The sequence below is a fragment of the Dipodomys merriami genome, unplaced genomic scaffold (genome assembly GCF_024711535.1).
Source record: "Dipodomys merriami isolate MVZ:Mamm:240054 unplaced genomic scaffold, mDipMer1.0.p SCAF_5, whole genome shotgun sequence".
In the NCBI taxonomy this organism is placed as follows: domain Eukaryota; kingdom Metazoa; phylum Chordata; class Mammalia; order Rodentia; family Heteromyidae; genus Dipodomys; species Dipodomys merriami.
Window position 1 is genome coordinate 4,514,188 of NW_027206068.1, and position 19,686 is coordinate 4,533,873.

Here is a 19,686-nt window from a genome sequence, read left to right on the forward strand (position 1 = left end):
ATTATATACACGAACTGTCTCAATACTTAGATCTTAAAACTGCTTTCAGCTGGGCATGGATGGCTCATGCCTGTAATATTAGCTACTACTCAAGAAGCTGAGATCTGAGGATTCTGTTTGGAAGCCAGGCCTCAAGTAAAGCTTGTGGAATTTTTTTTTTTTTTGGTGGAATTCTTATCTCATATTAACTAACAATAAAGCTGGAAGTAGAGTTGTGGCTCCAGTGAGAGAGTCCTGGCATTGAGCAGAAAAAGCACCCAGGCCCCAAGTTAAAGTCCTAGTACCAGCTTTCTTTTGAATTGTGTAGTTCTTAGGTATTTTTATTTTTGGTATTTTTTATTTTTATTTTATTTTAGGTATTTTTTAATTGTGTAGTTTTTAGGTATTTTTATTTTATTCTTAGGTTTTTTTTTAATGTTTACACTTAAGATTTCTTTCTAGTACCAAAGTAAATAGCATTTTTATTACAACATTTTTATTAGAAATTCTTATTTTTATTACCAAAATGTAAGAACAATTAAATTTTGTCTTTTGGCTATGTATCCTGTAGCTTGCAAAATTTGCTGATTAAATCTAGGAAGATTGGGTTTTGGGTTTTGGCTAATTCTTCAGAATTTTTACCTAGACAGCCATTGCAACCAAAAGAAGTTTTATTTATTCATTTCCAATTTGCATATCTTTTTAGTTTATTTTTATTATTTTAATTTTCTCATATCACACATTTTGAGTTGGATCTTAAATGCCATACACGTTGAAGGCTTGTAGTAGTGTTCAGAGTTGGGGCTTTTGGGAAACCATTGGATCAAAAGAGTTCTGATTTCAGCTATGGATTAATCCACTGATGTCTTCACTATTAAATGGATCTGTAGGATGTCAGGCCTAGCTGGACAAAGTACAAAGTCCCTGGTTCTCTCTCGCTCCTTCCTTCCTTCCTTCCTTAATTCATTCTTTCCTTCCTTCCTTCCTTCCTTCCTTCCTTCCTTAATTCATTCTCTCTCCTCTCGCTTTCTCCCCTCCTTCTCTCCCTCCCTTCCTTTCTCTCTGTCTTTCTCTCTGTCTCTGTCTCTTTGTCACTCCTTTCTTCCTCTCCCCACCCTCTCTCCTTCCCAGTTGTCATAAGTCAAGGTGCTCTGATCTATAGGCTCTTCCTCCCCCTGCCTTACCAAAGGTGCAGAAGACAGAGCCAAATGACCATGGATACCTCTGAAACGATGAGCCCAAATCAATCTTCTCCTTTTTATATTATTTCTCTCAGGTATTTTGTCACAGTGACAGAAAGCTGACTAACACATTGACTAGACTCCTAATAAAAATGTTGAATAAAGTTGTGAGAACAGACATCCTTGCCTGGCTATTAATCTTAGCAGAAAGATGTCTCATTTCTCACCATTAAGTATGATGTTGGCAGGAGATTTTTGTAGCAGTCAGTTATCGAGTTCTGCTGTGATCTTAGTTTGCTAAGACATATTTGCTTTTTCAGCCACAGATAGATGTTAGATTTTGTCACGTGCTTTTTCTGTAGCTATTCATAGAGTTACATTATTTTTTCTTCTTTACCTAGTTGCTATGATGTATTGTTCTTTTTCAAATTCTGAATCAACCTTTATGCCATTTGATTTCTTTTTATGCATTGTTGGATTTAATTTGCTAGTATTTTGTGGAAGAACTTTGCTCTTTCTTCATGACAAATGTAGGTTTATAGTTTCCTTTCATGGAATGTCCTTGTCTAGTTTGAGCATTAGGATAACAGTCTCACAGAATGAGTTAGGAAAATTTTTTTGCTTCTATTTACTAGGAGAGATTGGAAATGTTTGCTGTGATTACTTCTTCAAATATTTGGTAGAACTCTTCATTGAACCCAACTGAGCACAGTGTTTTCTGTTTTCCCATGCTATTAATTACTAATCAGTAAAATTTTAACTGATATAACTGCAATGAGATTAGCTATTTCTCTGTGTAACTCAAGATAGACTCAAAGGATATTTGTCCATCTGTCATTAGGTTTTCAAATTTATGGTCATTATGTCCATTTATTATCCTTTTACTGTTTCTGGCATTGATAGTGATGGTTTCCATTTTCATTTTTAATGGCAGTAATTTGTGTCTTCTCTGTCTTTTCTTAGTTAACCTGGCTAAAAGTTCATTAAACTTACTGATTTTTCTCCATTAATTCCCTTTTCTCCATTTCATCAAATAATATTTCTTTATTTGCTTCTGCTTACTTTGTATTTAACTTGCTTCTTACTAGTCTGTGAAAACAGCTTAGATTACAGATTTTAGATTGTCTGCTTTTTCTAGTATAGGCTACAATGTTTTCTAAGCACTTCTTTTACTAAGTCCACAAATTTCAATGGGCTATGTTGTTAATTTTACTGACGTTGAAGTATTTTTAAATATCTTCTGATCTGTAGACCTACATTGTTTGATCTCTAAGAGTTTGGAGATCTTCCAGCCACCTTTTTTGTTATTCTGTCTAGTTTAATTCCATTGTGATCTGAAATCTACTTTGCAGAATGTGCATTTGTTTCCTAGTACTGGAGTTTGAACTCTGATCCTTGTGCTTGCTACACAGGAACTCTTAGCATGAACCACATCTCTAGCCTTGGTTTTTGCTCATTATTTTTGAGATACAATGTTGCTTCTTTCCTTAGCACATGCTTAGATTATATTTGCCCATGTTAGGCTTCCTGGTAGCTAAGATAACAGGTATCTATCACAGCAAACAACTCTCTTCATTGAGAATGTGTGTTGGGAACTTTTTTCTCTCTAGGCTAGCCTTCATTGACTATCCCAACAATCAGTCTCCCTAGTAACTAAGATTTCAAGGATGAGCCACTGTGCCTTAATATACACTCATTAAAATGTGTTGAAATGTATTTTATGGCCCAATTTGTGGCCTATTTTGGTGAATGCTTCATGCAAGCTTAAGAATGTATAGTCTTTTCATACTGCATGCACTATTCTATAAATATAAATTGGATCCAGTTGATCACTGCTCCTTTTCAATTCCACTACACTCTTACCCATTTTCTGCCTATTCGATTTATCCATCTCTGACACAAAAGTGTTGATGTACAGATATTATAAGAGTGGGTTCATCCGTTTCTTTTTGCAGTTCTATCTATCTCTGCTCCACATTTTTTTTTGGGGGGGGAGGGTCCGGTCGTGAGGTCTGAACTCTGGGTCTGGGCGCTGTCCCTCAGCTCTTTAGCTCAAGAATAGCATTCTACCACTTGAGCCATAGGCCACTTCTGGCTTTTTTTTTTTTCTTTCTGCCTATGTGGTGCTGAGGAATCGAACGCAGGGCCTTATGCATGCAAGGCAAACGCTCTACCACTGAGCCACCTTCCCAGCCCCATGCTCCACATATTTTGATGCTTTATTGTTATGAGCATACAGTTGTAATGTTCCCTTGGAGAACTGACCCTTTTATCATTAGGTAATGATCATTTTTTGTTGTTATGTTGCCCCTGCTATGCCTTCAGCGGGATTTTCTTCTTTTTTGAAATTTAAGATAAAATTTTTTATCTTAACTGCTTTCAAGTGTACAGTACAGTGATGATAATGCACTTATATGGGAGTTGCTAATGAACACAGATCATTTACACACCATCATACATCTGAAAAGTCTGCGGTAAAACCATGGTAAGTTAAGAGCCATCTGTGTGTATGTCTGCTTAGGTATATAATGTTAGCTTTTAGACTAATAATTGCTAGTCCATTACTCTAAAAGCTAATATTATAGCCTTTCTTTGCAACTGCCTTTTTATACATATAAGAGACAAATGCATTTTTAAAATGGTTAGTTTATGTGCAACAATCACTACTCATCAATCTCCAAAACTCTTTCATCCTGCAAGACTGAAACTTTGCACCCACTACCGAATAGCTCCCTGTTCTCCATAGCCCCTGAGAACTGCCCTTCTCTGTGATGTCGATCTGTCTTTCTACTCTGCTACTACATATAAATGGACTTATGTGATATTCATCTCTGTAACACATACATAAGTTAGCCTTGTGCTTTCATGGTTCTTCCATGTTGTGAAATATACCAGAAGCGTCTTCCTTTTTAATGCAGACCAATAATGGGAGATTTGCTTCTGTCACTGCCATTTTTTTAGTATGATTTATAAGAATTCCCCCTAGTTTCCAGAATTACTGTTTTACTTTGTGTTCACTTTATTTATTGTAACAAAATGTTTTCATTTCATTTGTCATTTCCTTTTGTTATGTACAAAAAATATGACATTGCAGGGAAAAGCTATAATATTAGATTTTCAATTAATAGTTGCTATAGTTGCACACATACATAGCTGGTCCATGATATACAATTATTCAACTTATGATTTTTTTTAAACTTATGACGGTTCCTAGTGGAAACCATACTCCCGATTTCGGATTTTGAATTTTGACCTTTCGATTGGTTAGTGTTTTGGTATGACTTTCTCCTGTGGTGCACTCAGAAGCAGGATCCAATCAGCTACATAGTCACAAAGATAGACAACTCATACCCTACAATGTCCCATGTGGCTAAGAGTTAATACTTCATGGATTCAATAACTGAGTCTGTTGCCTAACTGAATGGGAAGTACAGGAGAACAGAATGACTTGCATGTTCTCCCTCCAGGGCCCAGTTAGAGGAGCCAGGCTTGTAAGAGAAGGTGACAACTTTCCTTTGATGCAAGTAGATGAAGTTGAGCTGTCTACCATGACAGTTGTGTTCACAGAAGAAGCAAAATCCTGAACCACAGACAAAGATATAAGACTCATCCAAGTTGGGAGGTCTTAGTCACTAGGAATGATGCAGTGACACATAGGGTCTACTTGAGGGTCACAGGGAGAGAGTATACCACACCCCCACCATTAAAGGTGGGGAGGAGAGAGGGGGGTAAGAGGAGCCCCTGAAAGGGGACTAAGGAAGAACCATCAGTGAGGTGGGGGAACCAGAACTGAAGCTGAAACTCAAGTCATAATTCTCTAAAGGCTGGAGATACATTAGTTAATTAATCATTTAACTAATTGCCAAGAGTAAGTAATTTATGATTTTCTTTGCAATAAATTTACTAGAATAACCATGGATAAAGTTCAGCTTCCCTTGGACTAATGAGGGAGTGAAGAAAGGAAATAGATACCTTTCTAAAGAAGTTTTTGAGCTGGGAGCTGGTGGCTCACGCCTGTAATCCTAGCTACTCAGGAGCCTGAGATCTGAGGATCACGGTTCAAAGCCAGCCCATGCAGAAAAGTCTGTAAGACTCTTATCTCCAATAAACCACTAGAAAACCGGAAATGGTGCTGTGGCTCAAGAGGTAGAGCACTCACCTTGAGCTGAAGAGCTGAGGGATAACACCCAAGCCCAGAGTTCAAGCCCCACCATGGACAAAAAAAAAAGGAGTTTTTGTATGAAGCAAAGAAGAGTATTTTGGGAATTTCAAGGGTCTGCATTGGGGCAATGGGAAATGTGCAGAAATGAGATATTTGTGTGCAGCATCTCTTACTATCCACATGGAGTATTGGATCCAGGATGCCTGAGGATACCAAATCTGTAGACACTCAAGTTCTCTCTATAAAATACCATAGTGTTTACATAGAATCCACAAACAACATCCTGTGTACTTTAAATCATCTTAATAGTACTTATGATGCCTAATTCAACATCTCCATATCTATTATGTATATATTACATATATATTGTATGTATATTACATGATTGGACTCTGTCCAAAAAATTCATGTTTTCCTTTTGGAACTTTCTGGAACTTTTTTCCTAGGTTTTTTTTCTTTTTTGGTCGGTCATGGGGCTTGAAATCTGGGCCCGAGTGCTGTCCCTCAGCTCTTCAGCTCAAAGCGAGCACTCTACCACTTGAGCTACAGCACCACTTCGGTTTTCTGGTGGTTTATTGGAGATAAGAGTTTCAGGGACTTTCCTGCCTGGGCTGGCTTTGATCCTCAGATCTCAGCCTCCTGAGTAGCTAGGATTACATCCTAGGTATTTTTTGTTTGCTTGTTTATCTATTTGTTTTTTGTCAATCGTAAGGCTTGAACTCAGTGCCTGGACACTGTCCCTTAGCATTTTTTCTCAAGGTTAGTGCTATACCATTTTGAACCACTGCACCATTTTTAGTTTTCTGGTGGTTGATGAGAGAGATAAGAGTTTCACTGACTTTCCTGCCTTGTCTGGCTTTGAAATGCAGTTCTCAGATCTCAGCCTCGTAAGTAGCTAGGTTACAGGAGTGAGCTATTAGTGCCCTGCCCTAGTACTTTTTAAAATATAATTTTATTATTATTGTTATTGAAGTGTGGTTCAGAGGAGTTCTCATTTCACAATTCAGGTACATTTCTCTTTTGGACAATGTCTCCCTTTCTTTCACTTTTCCCAATTTCCTCCCTCCCATAACTGACCACAAGTTGCACAGTTCATTTTCTACATACTGTATACTGAATAACCCTAGTATTTTTTTTTAATCTGACTTTGGTTATGTCCCTGTGTACCAAATCCACAGATACAAAGAGGCAACTGTTTTCACATGCTGGTGGATAAGAAATTCAAATACTGAAGAGAAGACTTCAGTTTCATTGAGAGGAGCAAAGTCCATTTTTTATTTTCCTAGAAAAAGATGCAGGACCAGATTAATACATTGTTGTTAGAATTATACTCTAAAGGCCCAATTTGCAGAAAATATTAGAGGACAACATTGTCTTTCTGCTGACAAAAGCCATAGGCATGAGCCAATCCTGTATACTAGAGCAGAGGGAAAGCACATAATTCACCCATTTGTGCATTCATACACTCATCAAACATTTGTCAGTGTATTAACATTACCTGTAGCTCACTGGCCCATGTGTTAGTCCTAGGGATATGAGAAAGTCACGATCCTTTTATTCTTGAAATGGTTTTTGGTATGGAAGACAGATGTGTTCCGTCTTTGCACTATTCAAAGCAAACTGTGTGCATCAGCAAGGGTAATGGATGCAAACAGCTCTTTGGAGGGGATTGTGGAGCCTGTTGCTAAGATACAAGATAGAACCTGTATCCTAGAGGATGTACAGGCAGGTGCTCCCAGCACATTGTGTTTCTTGTTAAAGAAAAAGAAGATTGTGGCTCTTCCGAGATGTGAAAGAGCACTGGATATTAGAGACAATGCCATCCACTTGTTATTGTAACTGAACAGCCATGGGGTCAGACAGCTGGGATCTTTATTAATGGGGCTAGACAGGGAAGGGGTAATAGTGTAGGCATTGTCTTAGTGTACAGTGGTTTTCCGATGGTCATACCTATGTGCATTTGTAATGACCACATGCGGCCTTCTGAGATTCAGAATGACTGCCTTTACTACATCTCCAAATTCAAGACCCACCACTAAGCCAGGGTTACAGTTGGCCAAGTCTGAGCCAGGAAAGATGAATCTTTGTTCATCCATCAATTAGCTAAGTCTTGTGATCAAGTTTCCCCTCCCTCCTTTTCCCCTCTCCTGACAGTTTACTTTTCAAACAAGCCAGATGTAATCAGGCTCCAGACAAAGGGCAGAGCTTGTTAAGCACGTGGGCATGAGCAGAGAGAGCTGGAGGAGGGAGCAAGGACAGTAGGGGAGGAGGACACGTAGGTTCTGCCACCAGCGATGGCAAGGCCGCAGGCTCTGCAGACTGAGGCCTGCTCAGCCTTCTGCCCCTCTCCCCCGCCTGCACAAATGTGATTAAGCCCCTGCAGAGCACACTGAAATCAGGTTAGCGACACTGAGCAATGCTGAGCCTGGGTAATCAGAGCCCAGAGTGAGGCAGGTGCGAGGTTTAATGTGGCTTCTGAGAATTAGGACAAGCTGACTTGTAGCTCAGTGCCACGTGAACATGTCGTTTAGAACACTGTTCATGCAGGCCCCTGCCACGTCGCCAGCCTGGATCCTACTGCCCACCCTAGCTTCCTTGGAGCTGCAAAGCATGGGAACCAGAAGCAGGCATGGCTGATTCTCTAATTGGTAGTCCAGGGCCTGTGTGACAAGTGTGGCAAGTTAATAAGAGGTATCTAAACCCAGCATCACAGTTACTCTGTTCCTACCCATGAGTGCTCTTGAAAAATTACCCACCTCTGCATAATTGTTTGCTTAGGCCAAGTACAAAGTAGGGGTCATGGGTGCCTCACAATGATGAATACATATGACTTAGGAATAGTTCACAGTAGCAAATGGCAAGCACTCAAAAATTGTCACCTGTTCCCCCTCTCAACCCAAACCACTTCCAGGATAGAGGATTTATTGTTTCTCAAACAATGTTTCCTGATCACTTATGTAATTAATCTAAGAACAAAAGGCTATGTTAATCAAAAACGCTTCTGAAGAAACAAGTAGTAATAATATTTTATGGACATCATTTGAGATGTTTCTATTTATGCAGAGATAAATAGAAAGCAATTTTAACAATGGGACATTTACTATGCATGTACTTTTTTTATTGTGAAAATATCGTACAGAGGGGTTACAATTACATGTGCATGTACTTTTTTGCATGTGTCTGCTAGGACTGGGGTTTGAACTCAGAGTCTAGGTGTTATTCCATAGCTTTTGTGCTCAAGGCTAGTGCTCTAACACTTGAGCCACAGCTGTACTTCCAACTTTTGGTGGTTAATTGGAGATAAGAGTCTTACACATGTTCATGCCTGGACTGGCTTTGAACTGCGATCCTCAGATCTCAGCCTCCTGAGTAACTAGGATTACAACCACAAGCCACTGGCACCTGGCTATGTGTACTTTTAAAAACAGAAGTTTCTACCTTAAGTTCAATTCGCATTTAGCAGCAAAAACTAGGAAATTGAAAGATTTGCTACACGACAAACATCCTTTCTAAGAAATCGGTAAAAATGAGAAAATAAAATAACCAACAATATTAATGACAAGTCATTCTACTGTTATTGTTGTTTTTTGGTTGGTCATAGGGCCTGAACAATGTCCATGAGTAATTTTGCTCAAGGTTAATACTCTATCTCTTTGAGCCACATCTCCACATCTGATATTCTAGTGGTTAATTGGAGATAAGATTCTTACCTACTTTCCTTCCTGGGCTGGCTTGGAACTGAGATCCTCAGATTTCAGCCTCCTGAGGAGGTAGGGTTACACGCATGAGCTGTTTTTGTTTTTGTTTTTGTTTTAAATATCATCTTTACTAACCTTTTCATTGCATAGACAAAATATTTTACCAGTCTTATGTCTACTGATTGAGCTAGCCAGGTTTCTTAAACAGAACCTTTTAATAGCGAATTAAAGATCAGGATGAAATGGTAAATACTAGGGGAAGGTCACAGGTTAACTAGAATGACTCACTGTGTCAAAATGAAGCAAGCATAAAAATGCTGGATTCATGGAGTGAAGTTCCCAGGAGAGATGTGAAGAAGGGGGCTTGTGACTATAGGAAAGGGCAAAGGTAAAGGTTATTAAAGTTCACAACTGCCACCTTCCGTACTGGGTAGGACCTATGTCCACTGCTTATAGTAGAAGGAAGCCTTATAGACCCTGGAGGGAGGGCCTACCTTTGCCAAGCTAAGCCAGTTCCTCCAGATTCAAGGATTCAGTTATTTTATTTTGCTTTTTATTCTTATTATAAAGGTGATATACAGAGGAGTTCAGCTACATAAATCAAATAATGACTACATTTCTTTTTGGAGAATGTCCTCCCTCCCCTTAGATTCAGTTATAAAATGTCTTTCATATGCAAATAAATCAATGCAAAATTCATACCCACCATCTCCAAAATTCTCCTACTCTGGGTTCCTGTCCACCTGCCCAAGTCATCCCATAGCTGAGTACCAGACAACCATAGGCAGCTCCTACTTAGGTACCCCAGAACTCAACCAAGCAATCTTAAGCCTGCTTAACTTGTCTCATCTGTAACTTCCTATGAGATCATAACAATGACTCTTAACCACATTTTCCCTCTCCCCTTGGTCTTTTAGCCTGGTACCCCTTGGTATGGCATATCCCTTCTGGGAACTTGAAATAACAAATAACCCTTATATGTATGTACGTGTCAGTACTGGGACTCAAACTCAGAGGCTCTCCCTTTCATTTGGATTATTGATCAAGGCTGGTGGTCTGCCACTTGAGCCATAGCTCCACCTCTGGTGAGTTAATTGGAGATAACACTCTCATGGGCTTTTCTACCTGGGCTTCAAACCAAGGTTCTCAGATCTCAGCCTCCTAGGATTACAGGATTTTAATTGGACTCTTCAATGATACAAATCCCAAGGATTAACTTTAACCTTTCAAAGATTCAAGAAAAGGCATTACTGAGCCAGCCACCCATGGCTCACACCTGCAATCTTAGTTACTCAGGAGGCTGAGATCTAGGTTTGAAGCCAGCCCAAGCAGACATAGTTGTGAGATTCTTATCTCCAATGAACCAGGAAAAAGCTGGAGGTGGAGATGTGGCTGAAGTGGTAGAGCATGAACCTTGAGCAAAAAGAAGAAGCAGGATTACAGGAGTGAGCCACCCTGGTGTCCAACTTTCTTTATTGGCTGTTATTTCCTGGTCTGCTGGGCTCCCTACACCTGAATAATAATAAAACCCATCCTTGAAAACAGTCTGCCTCACTGGGACCGAGGGTAGCCCCTAGGGGGCTGATTGTGCTTGGCACAGCTCAGTGATGCAAGGAGTCTACAGGGATCCAGCCATCATCCCCTCTGGGGCTGTGTCCTATGAGTAGGCATGGGAAAACTCTGGGCCTTGGCAAAAACCTCTGTCTCTGAGAAACAGTGCCAAGAACCTCCTTCAACACAAGCCACTGTGGGAGCAGCAGTCTGGGGCAATCAGACTAGCCACCCACAGCAAACACCAGGCTACTTGGCAAGGGCACAGTGACCCTTACTGAGAGGTGAATCTGGCTTTCAGGTCAAAGGCAGGTAGTCACCAGTGAAAGGGAACCAAAAGGCCTTGCCTGGAGTTCTTCTGCGTGAACTTGTCACCGTGCAGGTTTATGTGCAGGGCCCACAGCATAGCTGGGAGCATAGTGGGGGTTTCAACAAGGCCACCCCAAATGCATCACATTTCCCACTTGTGTCACATTTGAGAAGAAAGTTCACTATACAGACAGACATGACGTCTGCCAATCAATTTGACTTTGCTTTTGTGGACAAAGCATGTTGTTTGATCATTTGGACAGAGTTTCAAGTCAACAAATATGTTTCCACATCTATTCCACAGCCAGCAAAGTACAAATTTCCAGCAATTATGAAGAAATAACACCCAGAACCCTGGTTTCAGAAGCACCATGGGCATGGAGGGAGAGACAATAATGTGTGTGAGGACCACGTGCATTATGCAGTACTGTCCCCGTGTCTTGATGTGCTCAGGGGACAAAGGGCCTCAGTTCCCCCGTTGTATGACACGTAGAATGCAATATTGTTTCAAGACACTCCTTTATGTTTTCAATATCAGTATTTCATTTTTCTTTCCTTTTATTTCTTTTTTTTGTGTGAGTGTGTGTGCCAGTAATAAGGCTTAAACTTAGGACCTTGATAACTTGCTGCTGCTGCTGCTGCTGCTCCTCCTCTTCCTCCTCCTCCTCCTCCTCCTCCTCCTCCTCCTCCTCCTCCTCCTCCCCTCCTCCTCCTCCTCCTCCTCCTCCTCCTCCTCCTCCTCCTCCTCCTCCTCCTCCTCCTCCTCCTCCTTCTTCTTTTTGCTCAAGGTTCATGCTCTACCACTTCAGCCACATCTCCACCTCCAGCTTTTTCCTGGTTCATTGGAGATAAGAATCTCACAACTATGTCTGCTTGGGCTGGCTTCAAACCTAGATCTCAGCCTCCTGAGTAACTAAGATTGCAGGTGTGAGCCATGGGTGGCTGGCTCAGTAATGCCTTTTCTTGAATCTTTGAAAGGTTAAAGTTAATCCTTGGGATTTGTATCATTGAAGAGTCCAATTAAAACTAGTGAAAGTCACTGTTGGACCCCATTGGGTGTAGTCTTAACTAACCCTCAAGTATGTTCTCAAAGAATCTTTCCACTCTGTCCAGGGCGATCCCAACCTTGCTGGCGTGTGTATCACTTTAGGATGTGTTGGTTCTGTCTTCTGCCTAAGTACCTCCCCCCCCCCCCACACACACATACACATAAGCACAGACAAAAATACACACATATACAAACACACAAACACACCCTAAAGTAGGAAAATAAAAACCCAGGTTCTTACTTCATGGTAGGAAGTATATACTTATATTCAATGGAAATATTTAATCAATTAGAAGTCAGAAAAACCTTTTTCATGAAAATTTATTATCGCACATGGTTTTTTAACAAGTCTGCAAAAAAAACCCCAATCAATCAAACAAAGAAATTTCAAAAACATGGAAAACTGAACAATTTTATGTGGAGAAGCCCTTTGTCCTCTCTTGACATCAGTTCTGATCAAATTTGTCCGCAGTTGTGTTTAAATTGTTATGTGACTTTACTGAGCATTTCCCAGCCCTTAATTTTGTGAAAATGCCATATGCCTCCTTAAAAGCAAATGGGATCCAAAAGCCTGGTGAAAGTTATGACATTTTTTCCAAGCCAAAAGGGTCTAAAAATTTGAGATATGTTGAAGGATAACAATGTTTGTAGCAGAAGATGGGTGGTGAGAAGTGAAGCCAGTATCTGCAGTGCAGCACCGAACTCTGCATCCTGAGTTTTGGTAGCTTCTCCTCAAGGGTGATCACCTTGAATCCTATCCCTTGGATACCAAAGGTCAACTTCACAAGAATACCTGTACATGTGGTTAAATGCTTCATTCTGTCCAGAGGTGCCATTCATGAGAAGTGTGTTGGGAGTTCTTTATTTCTAATCTCCTAGTTCAAGTTTTTGTACATAGATTCATTTCTCTAATTTATTAGGATTCTTTTGCCTGAGGATTAAATGTGGTTCTACTCCATGTAGATTTTCATGAACATGTTGCTGAACACCTGGCCTCAGAAAGTGGCTGTGTGTGTGTGTGTGTGTGTGTGTGTGTGTGGCCAACAACACTCATTAACATACATATAGAGGATTAAACTTTCACTTGTTTTTTATTCTCCAGGTAGTTGCTACTCTAGGGACTACATCTTGCTGTTCTTTCGACAACCTCTTAGAAGTGGGTCCTATCTGTAAGTACTTCATTCAATTTTTCACTTGGGACCAGGTTCTTACAACTAGAGAAATTGGCAAACCTTTCTATTTGAGCTGTCCTCCTACTCATTCAATTGATATTACAGTGATGTCCAAACTCTTTTTATGTGATGACAAAACTGCATTGACATCAATTCCCATTTTTTTTTGTTTGGTGGCAGTTTGGTGGGATTTGAACTTTGGACCTTGTGCTTGCTAGGCTGGGATGATACCACTGAGCTAACCTGTAGCTCCCCTCTCTAAACACGTTGGACTAGTGAAAGCCCAGCTTAATTATGCCAACACACTATTTCTAAGGGGGGAAAATGTCCCAAGCAATATAACAGTGATATGAAACTGCAAGCCATGTTGGCAATAAACTCTTGAAAATATTAGAGAACTAACTAACACATAGGTGTTACACATGTACCATTTCCACAAGACATGAGAAGTACCTTTTTAAAAAGAATTTAGTCTTGGGCTGGGAAGGTGGCTCAATGGTAGAGTGTTTGCTTTGCATGCATGAGGCCCTGGGTTCAATTCCTCAGCACCACATAAGCAGGAAAAATAAAGCCACAAGTGGCACTGTGGCTCAAGTGGTAGAGCACTAGCCTTGAGCTGATTAGCCGAGGGACAGAGCCCAGACCCAGAGTTCAGGCCCCACGACTGACAAAAAAAAATTAAGTATTTTGGCATATCCCTTCAAAATCTTACTAGGAATTGCAGTGATGTGCTATATAACCTTTCCAAGGAAGGTGAACCACTTACAGGATGGGAGATGTGCGTAGTCTGGGTATACCAGACTGTGTACACTATCATATTGATGTACCTTGATGTAGAACCAAGATTTGTATGAATCTGACCTATAATATTTAAAAAATGACAGTAAATTGAACGACACATTTTTCAGGGCTGATCCCAATATCAGGCAACCTGTTACTGTACAGACTCAGTTAAGCAAATGGTGATTTAGCCAAAGAATCCATTCAAAGCTGGTTCTCTTCTTCTTCAGATGATTTCCTGGTTCAAATTCACCTCCTCCATCCCTTAGTCAGTTCACTTGGATTTTTCATGGAGACTAGCTTTCTGTGTTTTCAAGCACCAATAGTGGCTGTGTTTCTCCAGTATGATCTTTAATGTGAGGCTCTGGGAACTCAGAGTTGTCTTTTTAGACAAGAGAATTCCCCTTGGGCACCAGGGACACCCCAACCCATGAAACTTCTCCTTCTCTATTCCTTAGAAATGTGAAAGCTCCAGGTAGAACTGTCCAGAATCTGTCTCTCAGACCACACACCCATAGCTGTGCCAGACATGAAGCTACCTGCTTGGCATTTGGCTCCATTCTCAATCTGCATGAGCCACACAAGTTTCTCCTGATGCTGTAGTCTCTTCTCAGGAGTGGCCCTCATCTCCTTGCCAACAGCTGGCAGAGTGGACTGTGGGTCCTGTAGCATGATGGCAGAGGATTAGTCTTTGGTGACTTAGAAGCTATGACCCAGTCCAGTCCCAGATGTGTACCTTAAATTCTCAGCTTCTTTTTCCCTACGTGAAAATAAGAGAGAAAAGCATCACTCTTTATGGGAAAATAACATTCTCCTTGCAGGATGGCTTGGGGATGAGTTAATGCAGGGACAAATATCACTTATGTTGCAAGAGATGGATGCTACTCATCTGCTATCTGCTATAAGAAAAGCCGTGGGCACAGACCTGCCATTCTCCCATGATTTTGCTCCACCTGATACATGCACGTATCTGTAATTATGACTTGCTGGAGGTGGCTGCACACAGTGTGTTGAAGAGACACAGAAGTAGTTGGCTGCTGCACGATTGTGCTATTGGCCTCATTAGCTACAACCCTTTGCCAGATGAGTCTAGCAATTTGAAGTCCCTCTGACTCACATATCAGGCTAAGGACTGAATGTCCTGGCCAGCAGCCGGCTGATGTAATTCCCAAGGGCTTTTGGATTTAAAGGGCTGAGCTCTTCTGCCAGATAGAGCCCAAGAGGCTGCAGCCCCCTGAGTCCAGTGCCAAATGCCCAAGGGAGCAAGGCGATGACAGCCAGTGGGTGGCCACTGCCATTCAGAGTACCCTAATGATGGCCACTCAGGCCAGCCTGCTGTTCTGAGCTCCTTTTTAGTGGTGGACCTAGGGACTGTGGGTAGACTCTGACCTGTACTGTGTTTGGACTGTGTTTGGATTTAAGCCCAGAGTTTGCTTCTGGGGCTGTGGTGGGCGATCTGATGGGCAAATGCCAAAACTCTTTCATTGATGGCTGGCATTGAAACATGGGGATGGCACACTAACCTTTGGTAGTCTCTTTTTTACACACGTTCCCTCTATAAACTTTTTATTTAACTATAGTCAAACAGTATCACTTACTACTAAGAAGTTCAAACAGAGAATCCTGAGCTGACCTTATCCAACAGGAAAATGGAAATAATCTATTGCAGTAATGCACTCATCATCCATTGATGAAATGATTTTTCTTCAGATTTTTCCTTTGGAAAGTACAGGTGAATTTTAATCCTTTTGAAAATTATTCTCAATAATCCAAGATACTTGGGAAGAAGAGATCAGAGACATCAAGGTTCAAAGGCAGCCTGGACAAAAAGTTAATGCGACCCCATCTCAACAAACCTGTCAGTGTGGTGGTGGGATGTAGAAGGAGGAAGATCAGGGTCCTGAGGGAAAAAAATCAAGACAGAATCAGAAAAACAAGTAAAGTACAAAAGGAGCTGGGACATAGATCAAGTGGTAGAGCATCTGTCTATCAAGCACAAAGTTCTGAGTTCAAATCCCAGTATGACAAAACATGAAAAAAGAAAAAGAAAAAAAATATTCCCCCCAGAGCAGTCATTAGCCAGGCTACTTGGGCTGGTCTCTTATAAGGGAAGGTATTCTTGTGATGAGGAGGAGGTACAACTGGATTATTGAGGGCAGTTAGTAGCTAGGAGTGCAAGCAGGGAAACTGAGGATAAGGTCCTGGCTAAACAAGGGAGATGGATTCTACCTCCTTGGAAAGAGTGTGGTTCTGGCCAGACTGAAGGCCAGGAAGGAGACAGGAGAGGAGTAACCAGGCCTGTTGCTGCCATCTGAAGTGTGAACAGATACTGGCTGCTGGAGGCCAGGACTGTGGAGGCTGCCTCTACCTTCTCATCCCTCTCAGCCTGACATCTGTGCTAGGTGTGCACCTGGCACGGGCAATGCTCAGTGGTGACCATGGGGTCTGTGTCCACCTGACTGCAAGGGTGTAGAGGTGTGGGTTGGCTGAAAGAACAAGTGTGCTCCTACTTGGTCACCTATAAGATTGGGAGCCCAGAGCAAGGATGCTGGCTTCCTCATGGTATCAAGAGAAGCTCAAACAGAGGCCATCCATCTCCAGGAGGGAGGAGGGGCACCTGTAATTTTTCTTCAAGCTGACCTTGAGTGTGGAGGGGGAATACAGTTTCCCCCAGATGCCCTGGCTTCTGGCTTCTTTTGTTGTGATATCTATTACAAACTTCAGAGCTCCCTCGAATGCCTTCATTTCAGTCATCTGCTACAAGACTAAAAAAAAACTCACTCAGAGCTATGCTCACACAGTCCAACAAAATAAGCCAGGAAATGGGTACTCACAATGAGGGGTAAAATCAAGGGAATGAAGAGAAGAAGGTGGGGAGAAAACAGTCATAAAATTCAAGGCATGCTGGGTGATGGTGGCTCACTCCTATAATCCTAGCTACTCAGGAGGCTAAAATCTGGGAATTGTGGTTAGCAATAAGAGTCCATAAGATTCTTATCTCCAATTAACTACCAAAAAGCTGGAGTGGCTCAAGTTGTAAAATGGGGACAAGCGCCCCAAATTAAAGCCCTAAAGCCAGCACACACACACACACACACACACACACACACACACACACACACACACACACACACACAAGTGCATTATCCTATAAAATTAAGAAAATTGAGAGAAGGCTAGGAACAAATGGAGGAGAATAATGAGAGGAGTGACAATAATCAAGATGCATTGTCTTCATAAACTGCTTTGCTGAATGGCCACTCTCTGTACCATTCTGATAGATAATAATTTTTTTAAAAAATTCAGCAAAGGGAGTGGACTGGGAGATGCATGGGTAGCTCCTGGTGTCCTCTTCTCTGGAATCATGAGGGGTGATCTAACCGTCAGGTCAGATGTGTGACCTGGGTAGGTTCACTTCACCAACAGGCCAGTTCATTTGATAAGGTTTTTATCAGGGCTTGAGCCCACTCAGCCTGTGTGGCTCCATGCTGACTTCTATCCCTAGCCCCACATAATACCTTCAGTAATCAAGTCCCTCAGAGGTCAGGACTGAAACAGCATGGTCCCATCGTAAATCACAGCCTTAGACTGTCTGGGGCCAAAGCATTTTACAAAGGTACTTAAATCAGACAGGATGTCCCAGGGTCCCAGAGGTCAGCTCTTTGGAACCAGGGCAAAGGTTAGACCTTTTAGGGGTAAATTTGATTCTTGAAGGCAGACTTTCTATCTGATGAAAAATTCCCTTCTCCCCCCAGGGCTGCTTGGTCTTTTCCCACCCATTGTCCCCCTCCCTTGGTGTCTAATTCATTCTAGAGTGGCCTGGGCAGAATTCTTGTTCTGAATCTGCTGCTACAGGCCAGCTTACTGTCCTCTAGATGGTCTGGCTCCATCTCTGTGACACTGAGTTGTGGTGGCCGTTGGTTTTTTTCTCTTTGTACATCCCAGCCTTATTTCCTCTCAAGGGTGGTGTTTGTGGGGTGGATAATGGGAGTAGAGGGGGAGAGGAACAGGGGGGAGAGAAGATCCCCAGTCCCTTCCAAATCTCTCCTTTTATCTCCCAAGCAGGACTAGCATTTTTCTTGACTTGCTTTCCCCTTCAGGCTCAGGGGTTTTCTCCACCTTTCCTTTCTTCAACCAGTGTGAATTAAACACAAACATTTGCATCTATCAAATTCTACTGAAGGGCCTCCATCAGGAAAGGAAAACCTATCACTGAAAAATGTGTGTGGGCCAAACAGGCCCATGAAAATCACAACAATCGCCTTCTTTTTGTTCATTTGGGCTTCTATAACAAAATATCATAGAACGGGTAGCTTATCAACAACAGGAAATTATTACCCACATTCTCTTGGCTGGAGGTTCAAGATCAAGGCACTGATAAATACGGTGCATAGTGGAGATTGAAGATCCATGTCTGTGCTATCCCAGGGGAGAAGACATGGAAAAAATATTACGGGGTCTCTTTTAGGAAGGTCCTAATCACATTTCAGCCTGATCACCTAATTACCTCCAAAAGCCCCAGTTCCCAATGCCATCACCTAGGAGTGGTTTTGATAAAACGAATTCATATCAAAGCCTGTCCTATCATATAATACAGGAGGTAGAAGCTATTTATTTACCTTTTTGCCAAGGGCTATTTCGATATTTATAACATCATTCTCAGGCTATACAAAATTTATCAATACAGGCAGATGGGCAGCTGACAAGCACATGTGGGAGTCCTGTGCTGGTAGCTCACACCTGTAATGCTAGCTATTCGGGAGGCTGCGATCTGTGGATTGCAGCAGTTTAAAGCCAGCCTCGGCAGAAAAGTACTAGAGTCTCTTACCTCCAGTTAGCCACCCAAAAGCCAGAAGTGGAAGTGTAACTCAAGGGATAGAGCACCAGCCTTGAGCAAAAAAAACAGGGCAAGAAGGCTCTGAGTTCAAAACCCAGGGCCTGAACCCTACCCTACAGAAAGAAAGAGAGAAAGGAAGGAAGGAAGGAAAGAAGGAAGGAAGGAAGGAAGAACGGAAGGAAGGAATAAAGGAAGGAAGGAAGGAAGGAAGGAAGGAAGGAAGGAAGGAAGGAAGGAAGGAAGGAAGGAGGGAAGGAAGGAAGGAAGGAGGGAAGGAAGGAAGGATGGAAGGCAAGCAAGCTGGGAATCCCCTACCCCATATTAAAGGAATAAGAAGTATCTATGGATCCCACCACATACCTGAGCTGTGCATGAATGGACATCCTATTATTCTCCAGTGATTTCCCCAGCATCACCCTAAGGCTTTCTCCATGCCTCACCCATTTGGTGTCATATGAACCCCAAGTGGGATTGACTCAGAAAGGTGTTGATCTTTGACATCTTCACTAGCTTGAAGTAACAGAGGCCTCTCCTGCACCATGGGCCTTTTTTGTTGTTGTTATTGGTCATGGGCCTTGAACTCTGGGCTTGGGTGCTGTCCCTGCGCTCTTTAGCTCGAGGTGAGCACTCTACTGCTTGAGCCACAGTGCCACTTCCAGTTTTCTAGTGGTTTATTGGAGATCAGAGTCTCACGGACTTTCCTGCCCAGCCTGGCTTTGAACCATGATCCTCAGATCTCAGCCTCCTGAGGAGCTAGGATTACAGGTGTGAGCCACCGGTGCCCAGCCACCATGGGTCTTTTATGTGCCCCAGTATGATGGCACCCAGGGTCTGGGAGCACATATGACCTTGATCCAACTGAGAGTTTTAATTCTAAAGGTCAAGTTCAGTGTCTTTTATATCTTTTATCAGCAGTCAGAATGCCTCATCCCTTCTTATGTCACATGATTAATGAACAACATGTGTGGA

General features: G+C 41.9%; 1 protein-coding gene across 3 annotated transcripts in view; it reads left to right on the top strand.

Annotated features, from left to right (window-relative positions):
• Ddc (dopa decarboxylase) overlaps nucleotides 1–19,686 on the top strand; it is a 103,006-nt gene that overhangs the window by 45,471 nt on the left and 37,849 nt on the right. For all 3 annotated transcript variants that reach the window (XM_069995987.1, XM_069995985.1, XM_069995986.1), the window contains exon 7: nucleotides 13,031–13,097. In XM_069995987.1, the coding sequence (XP_069852088.1) occupies nucleotides 13,031–13,097 (67 nt within the window). The remainder of the gene's footprint in view (nucleotides 1–13,030; nucleotides 13,098–19,686) is intronic.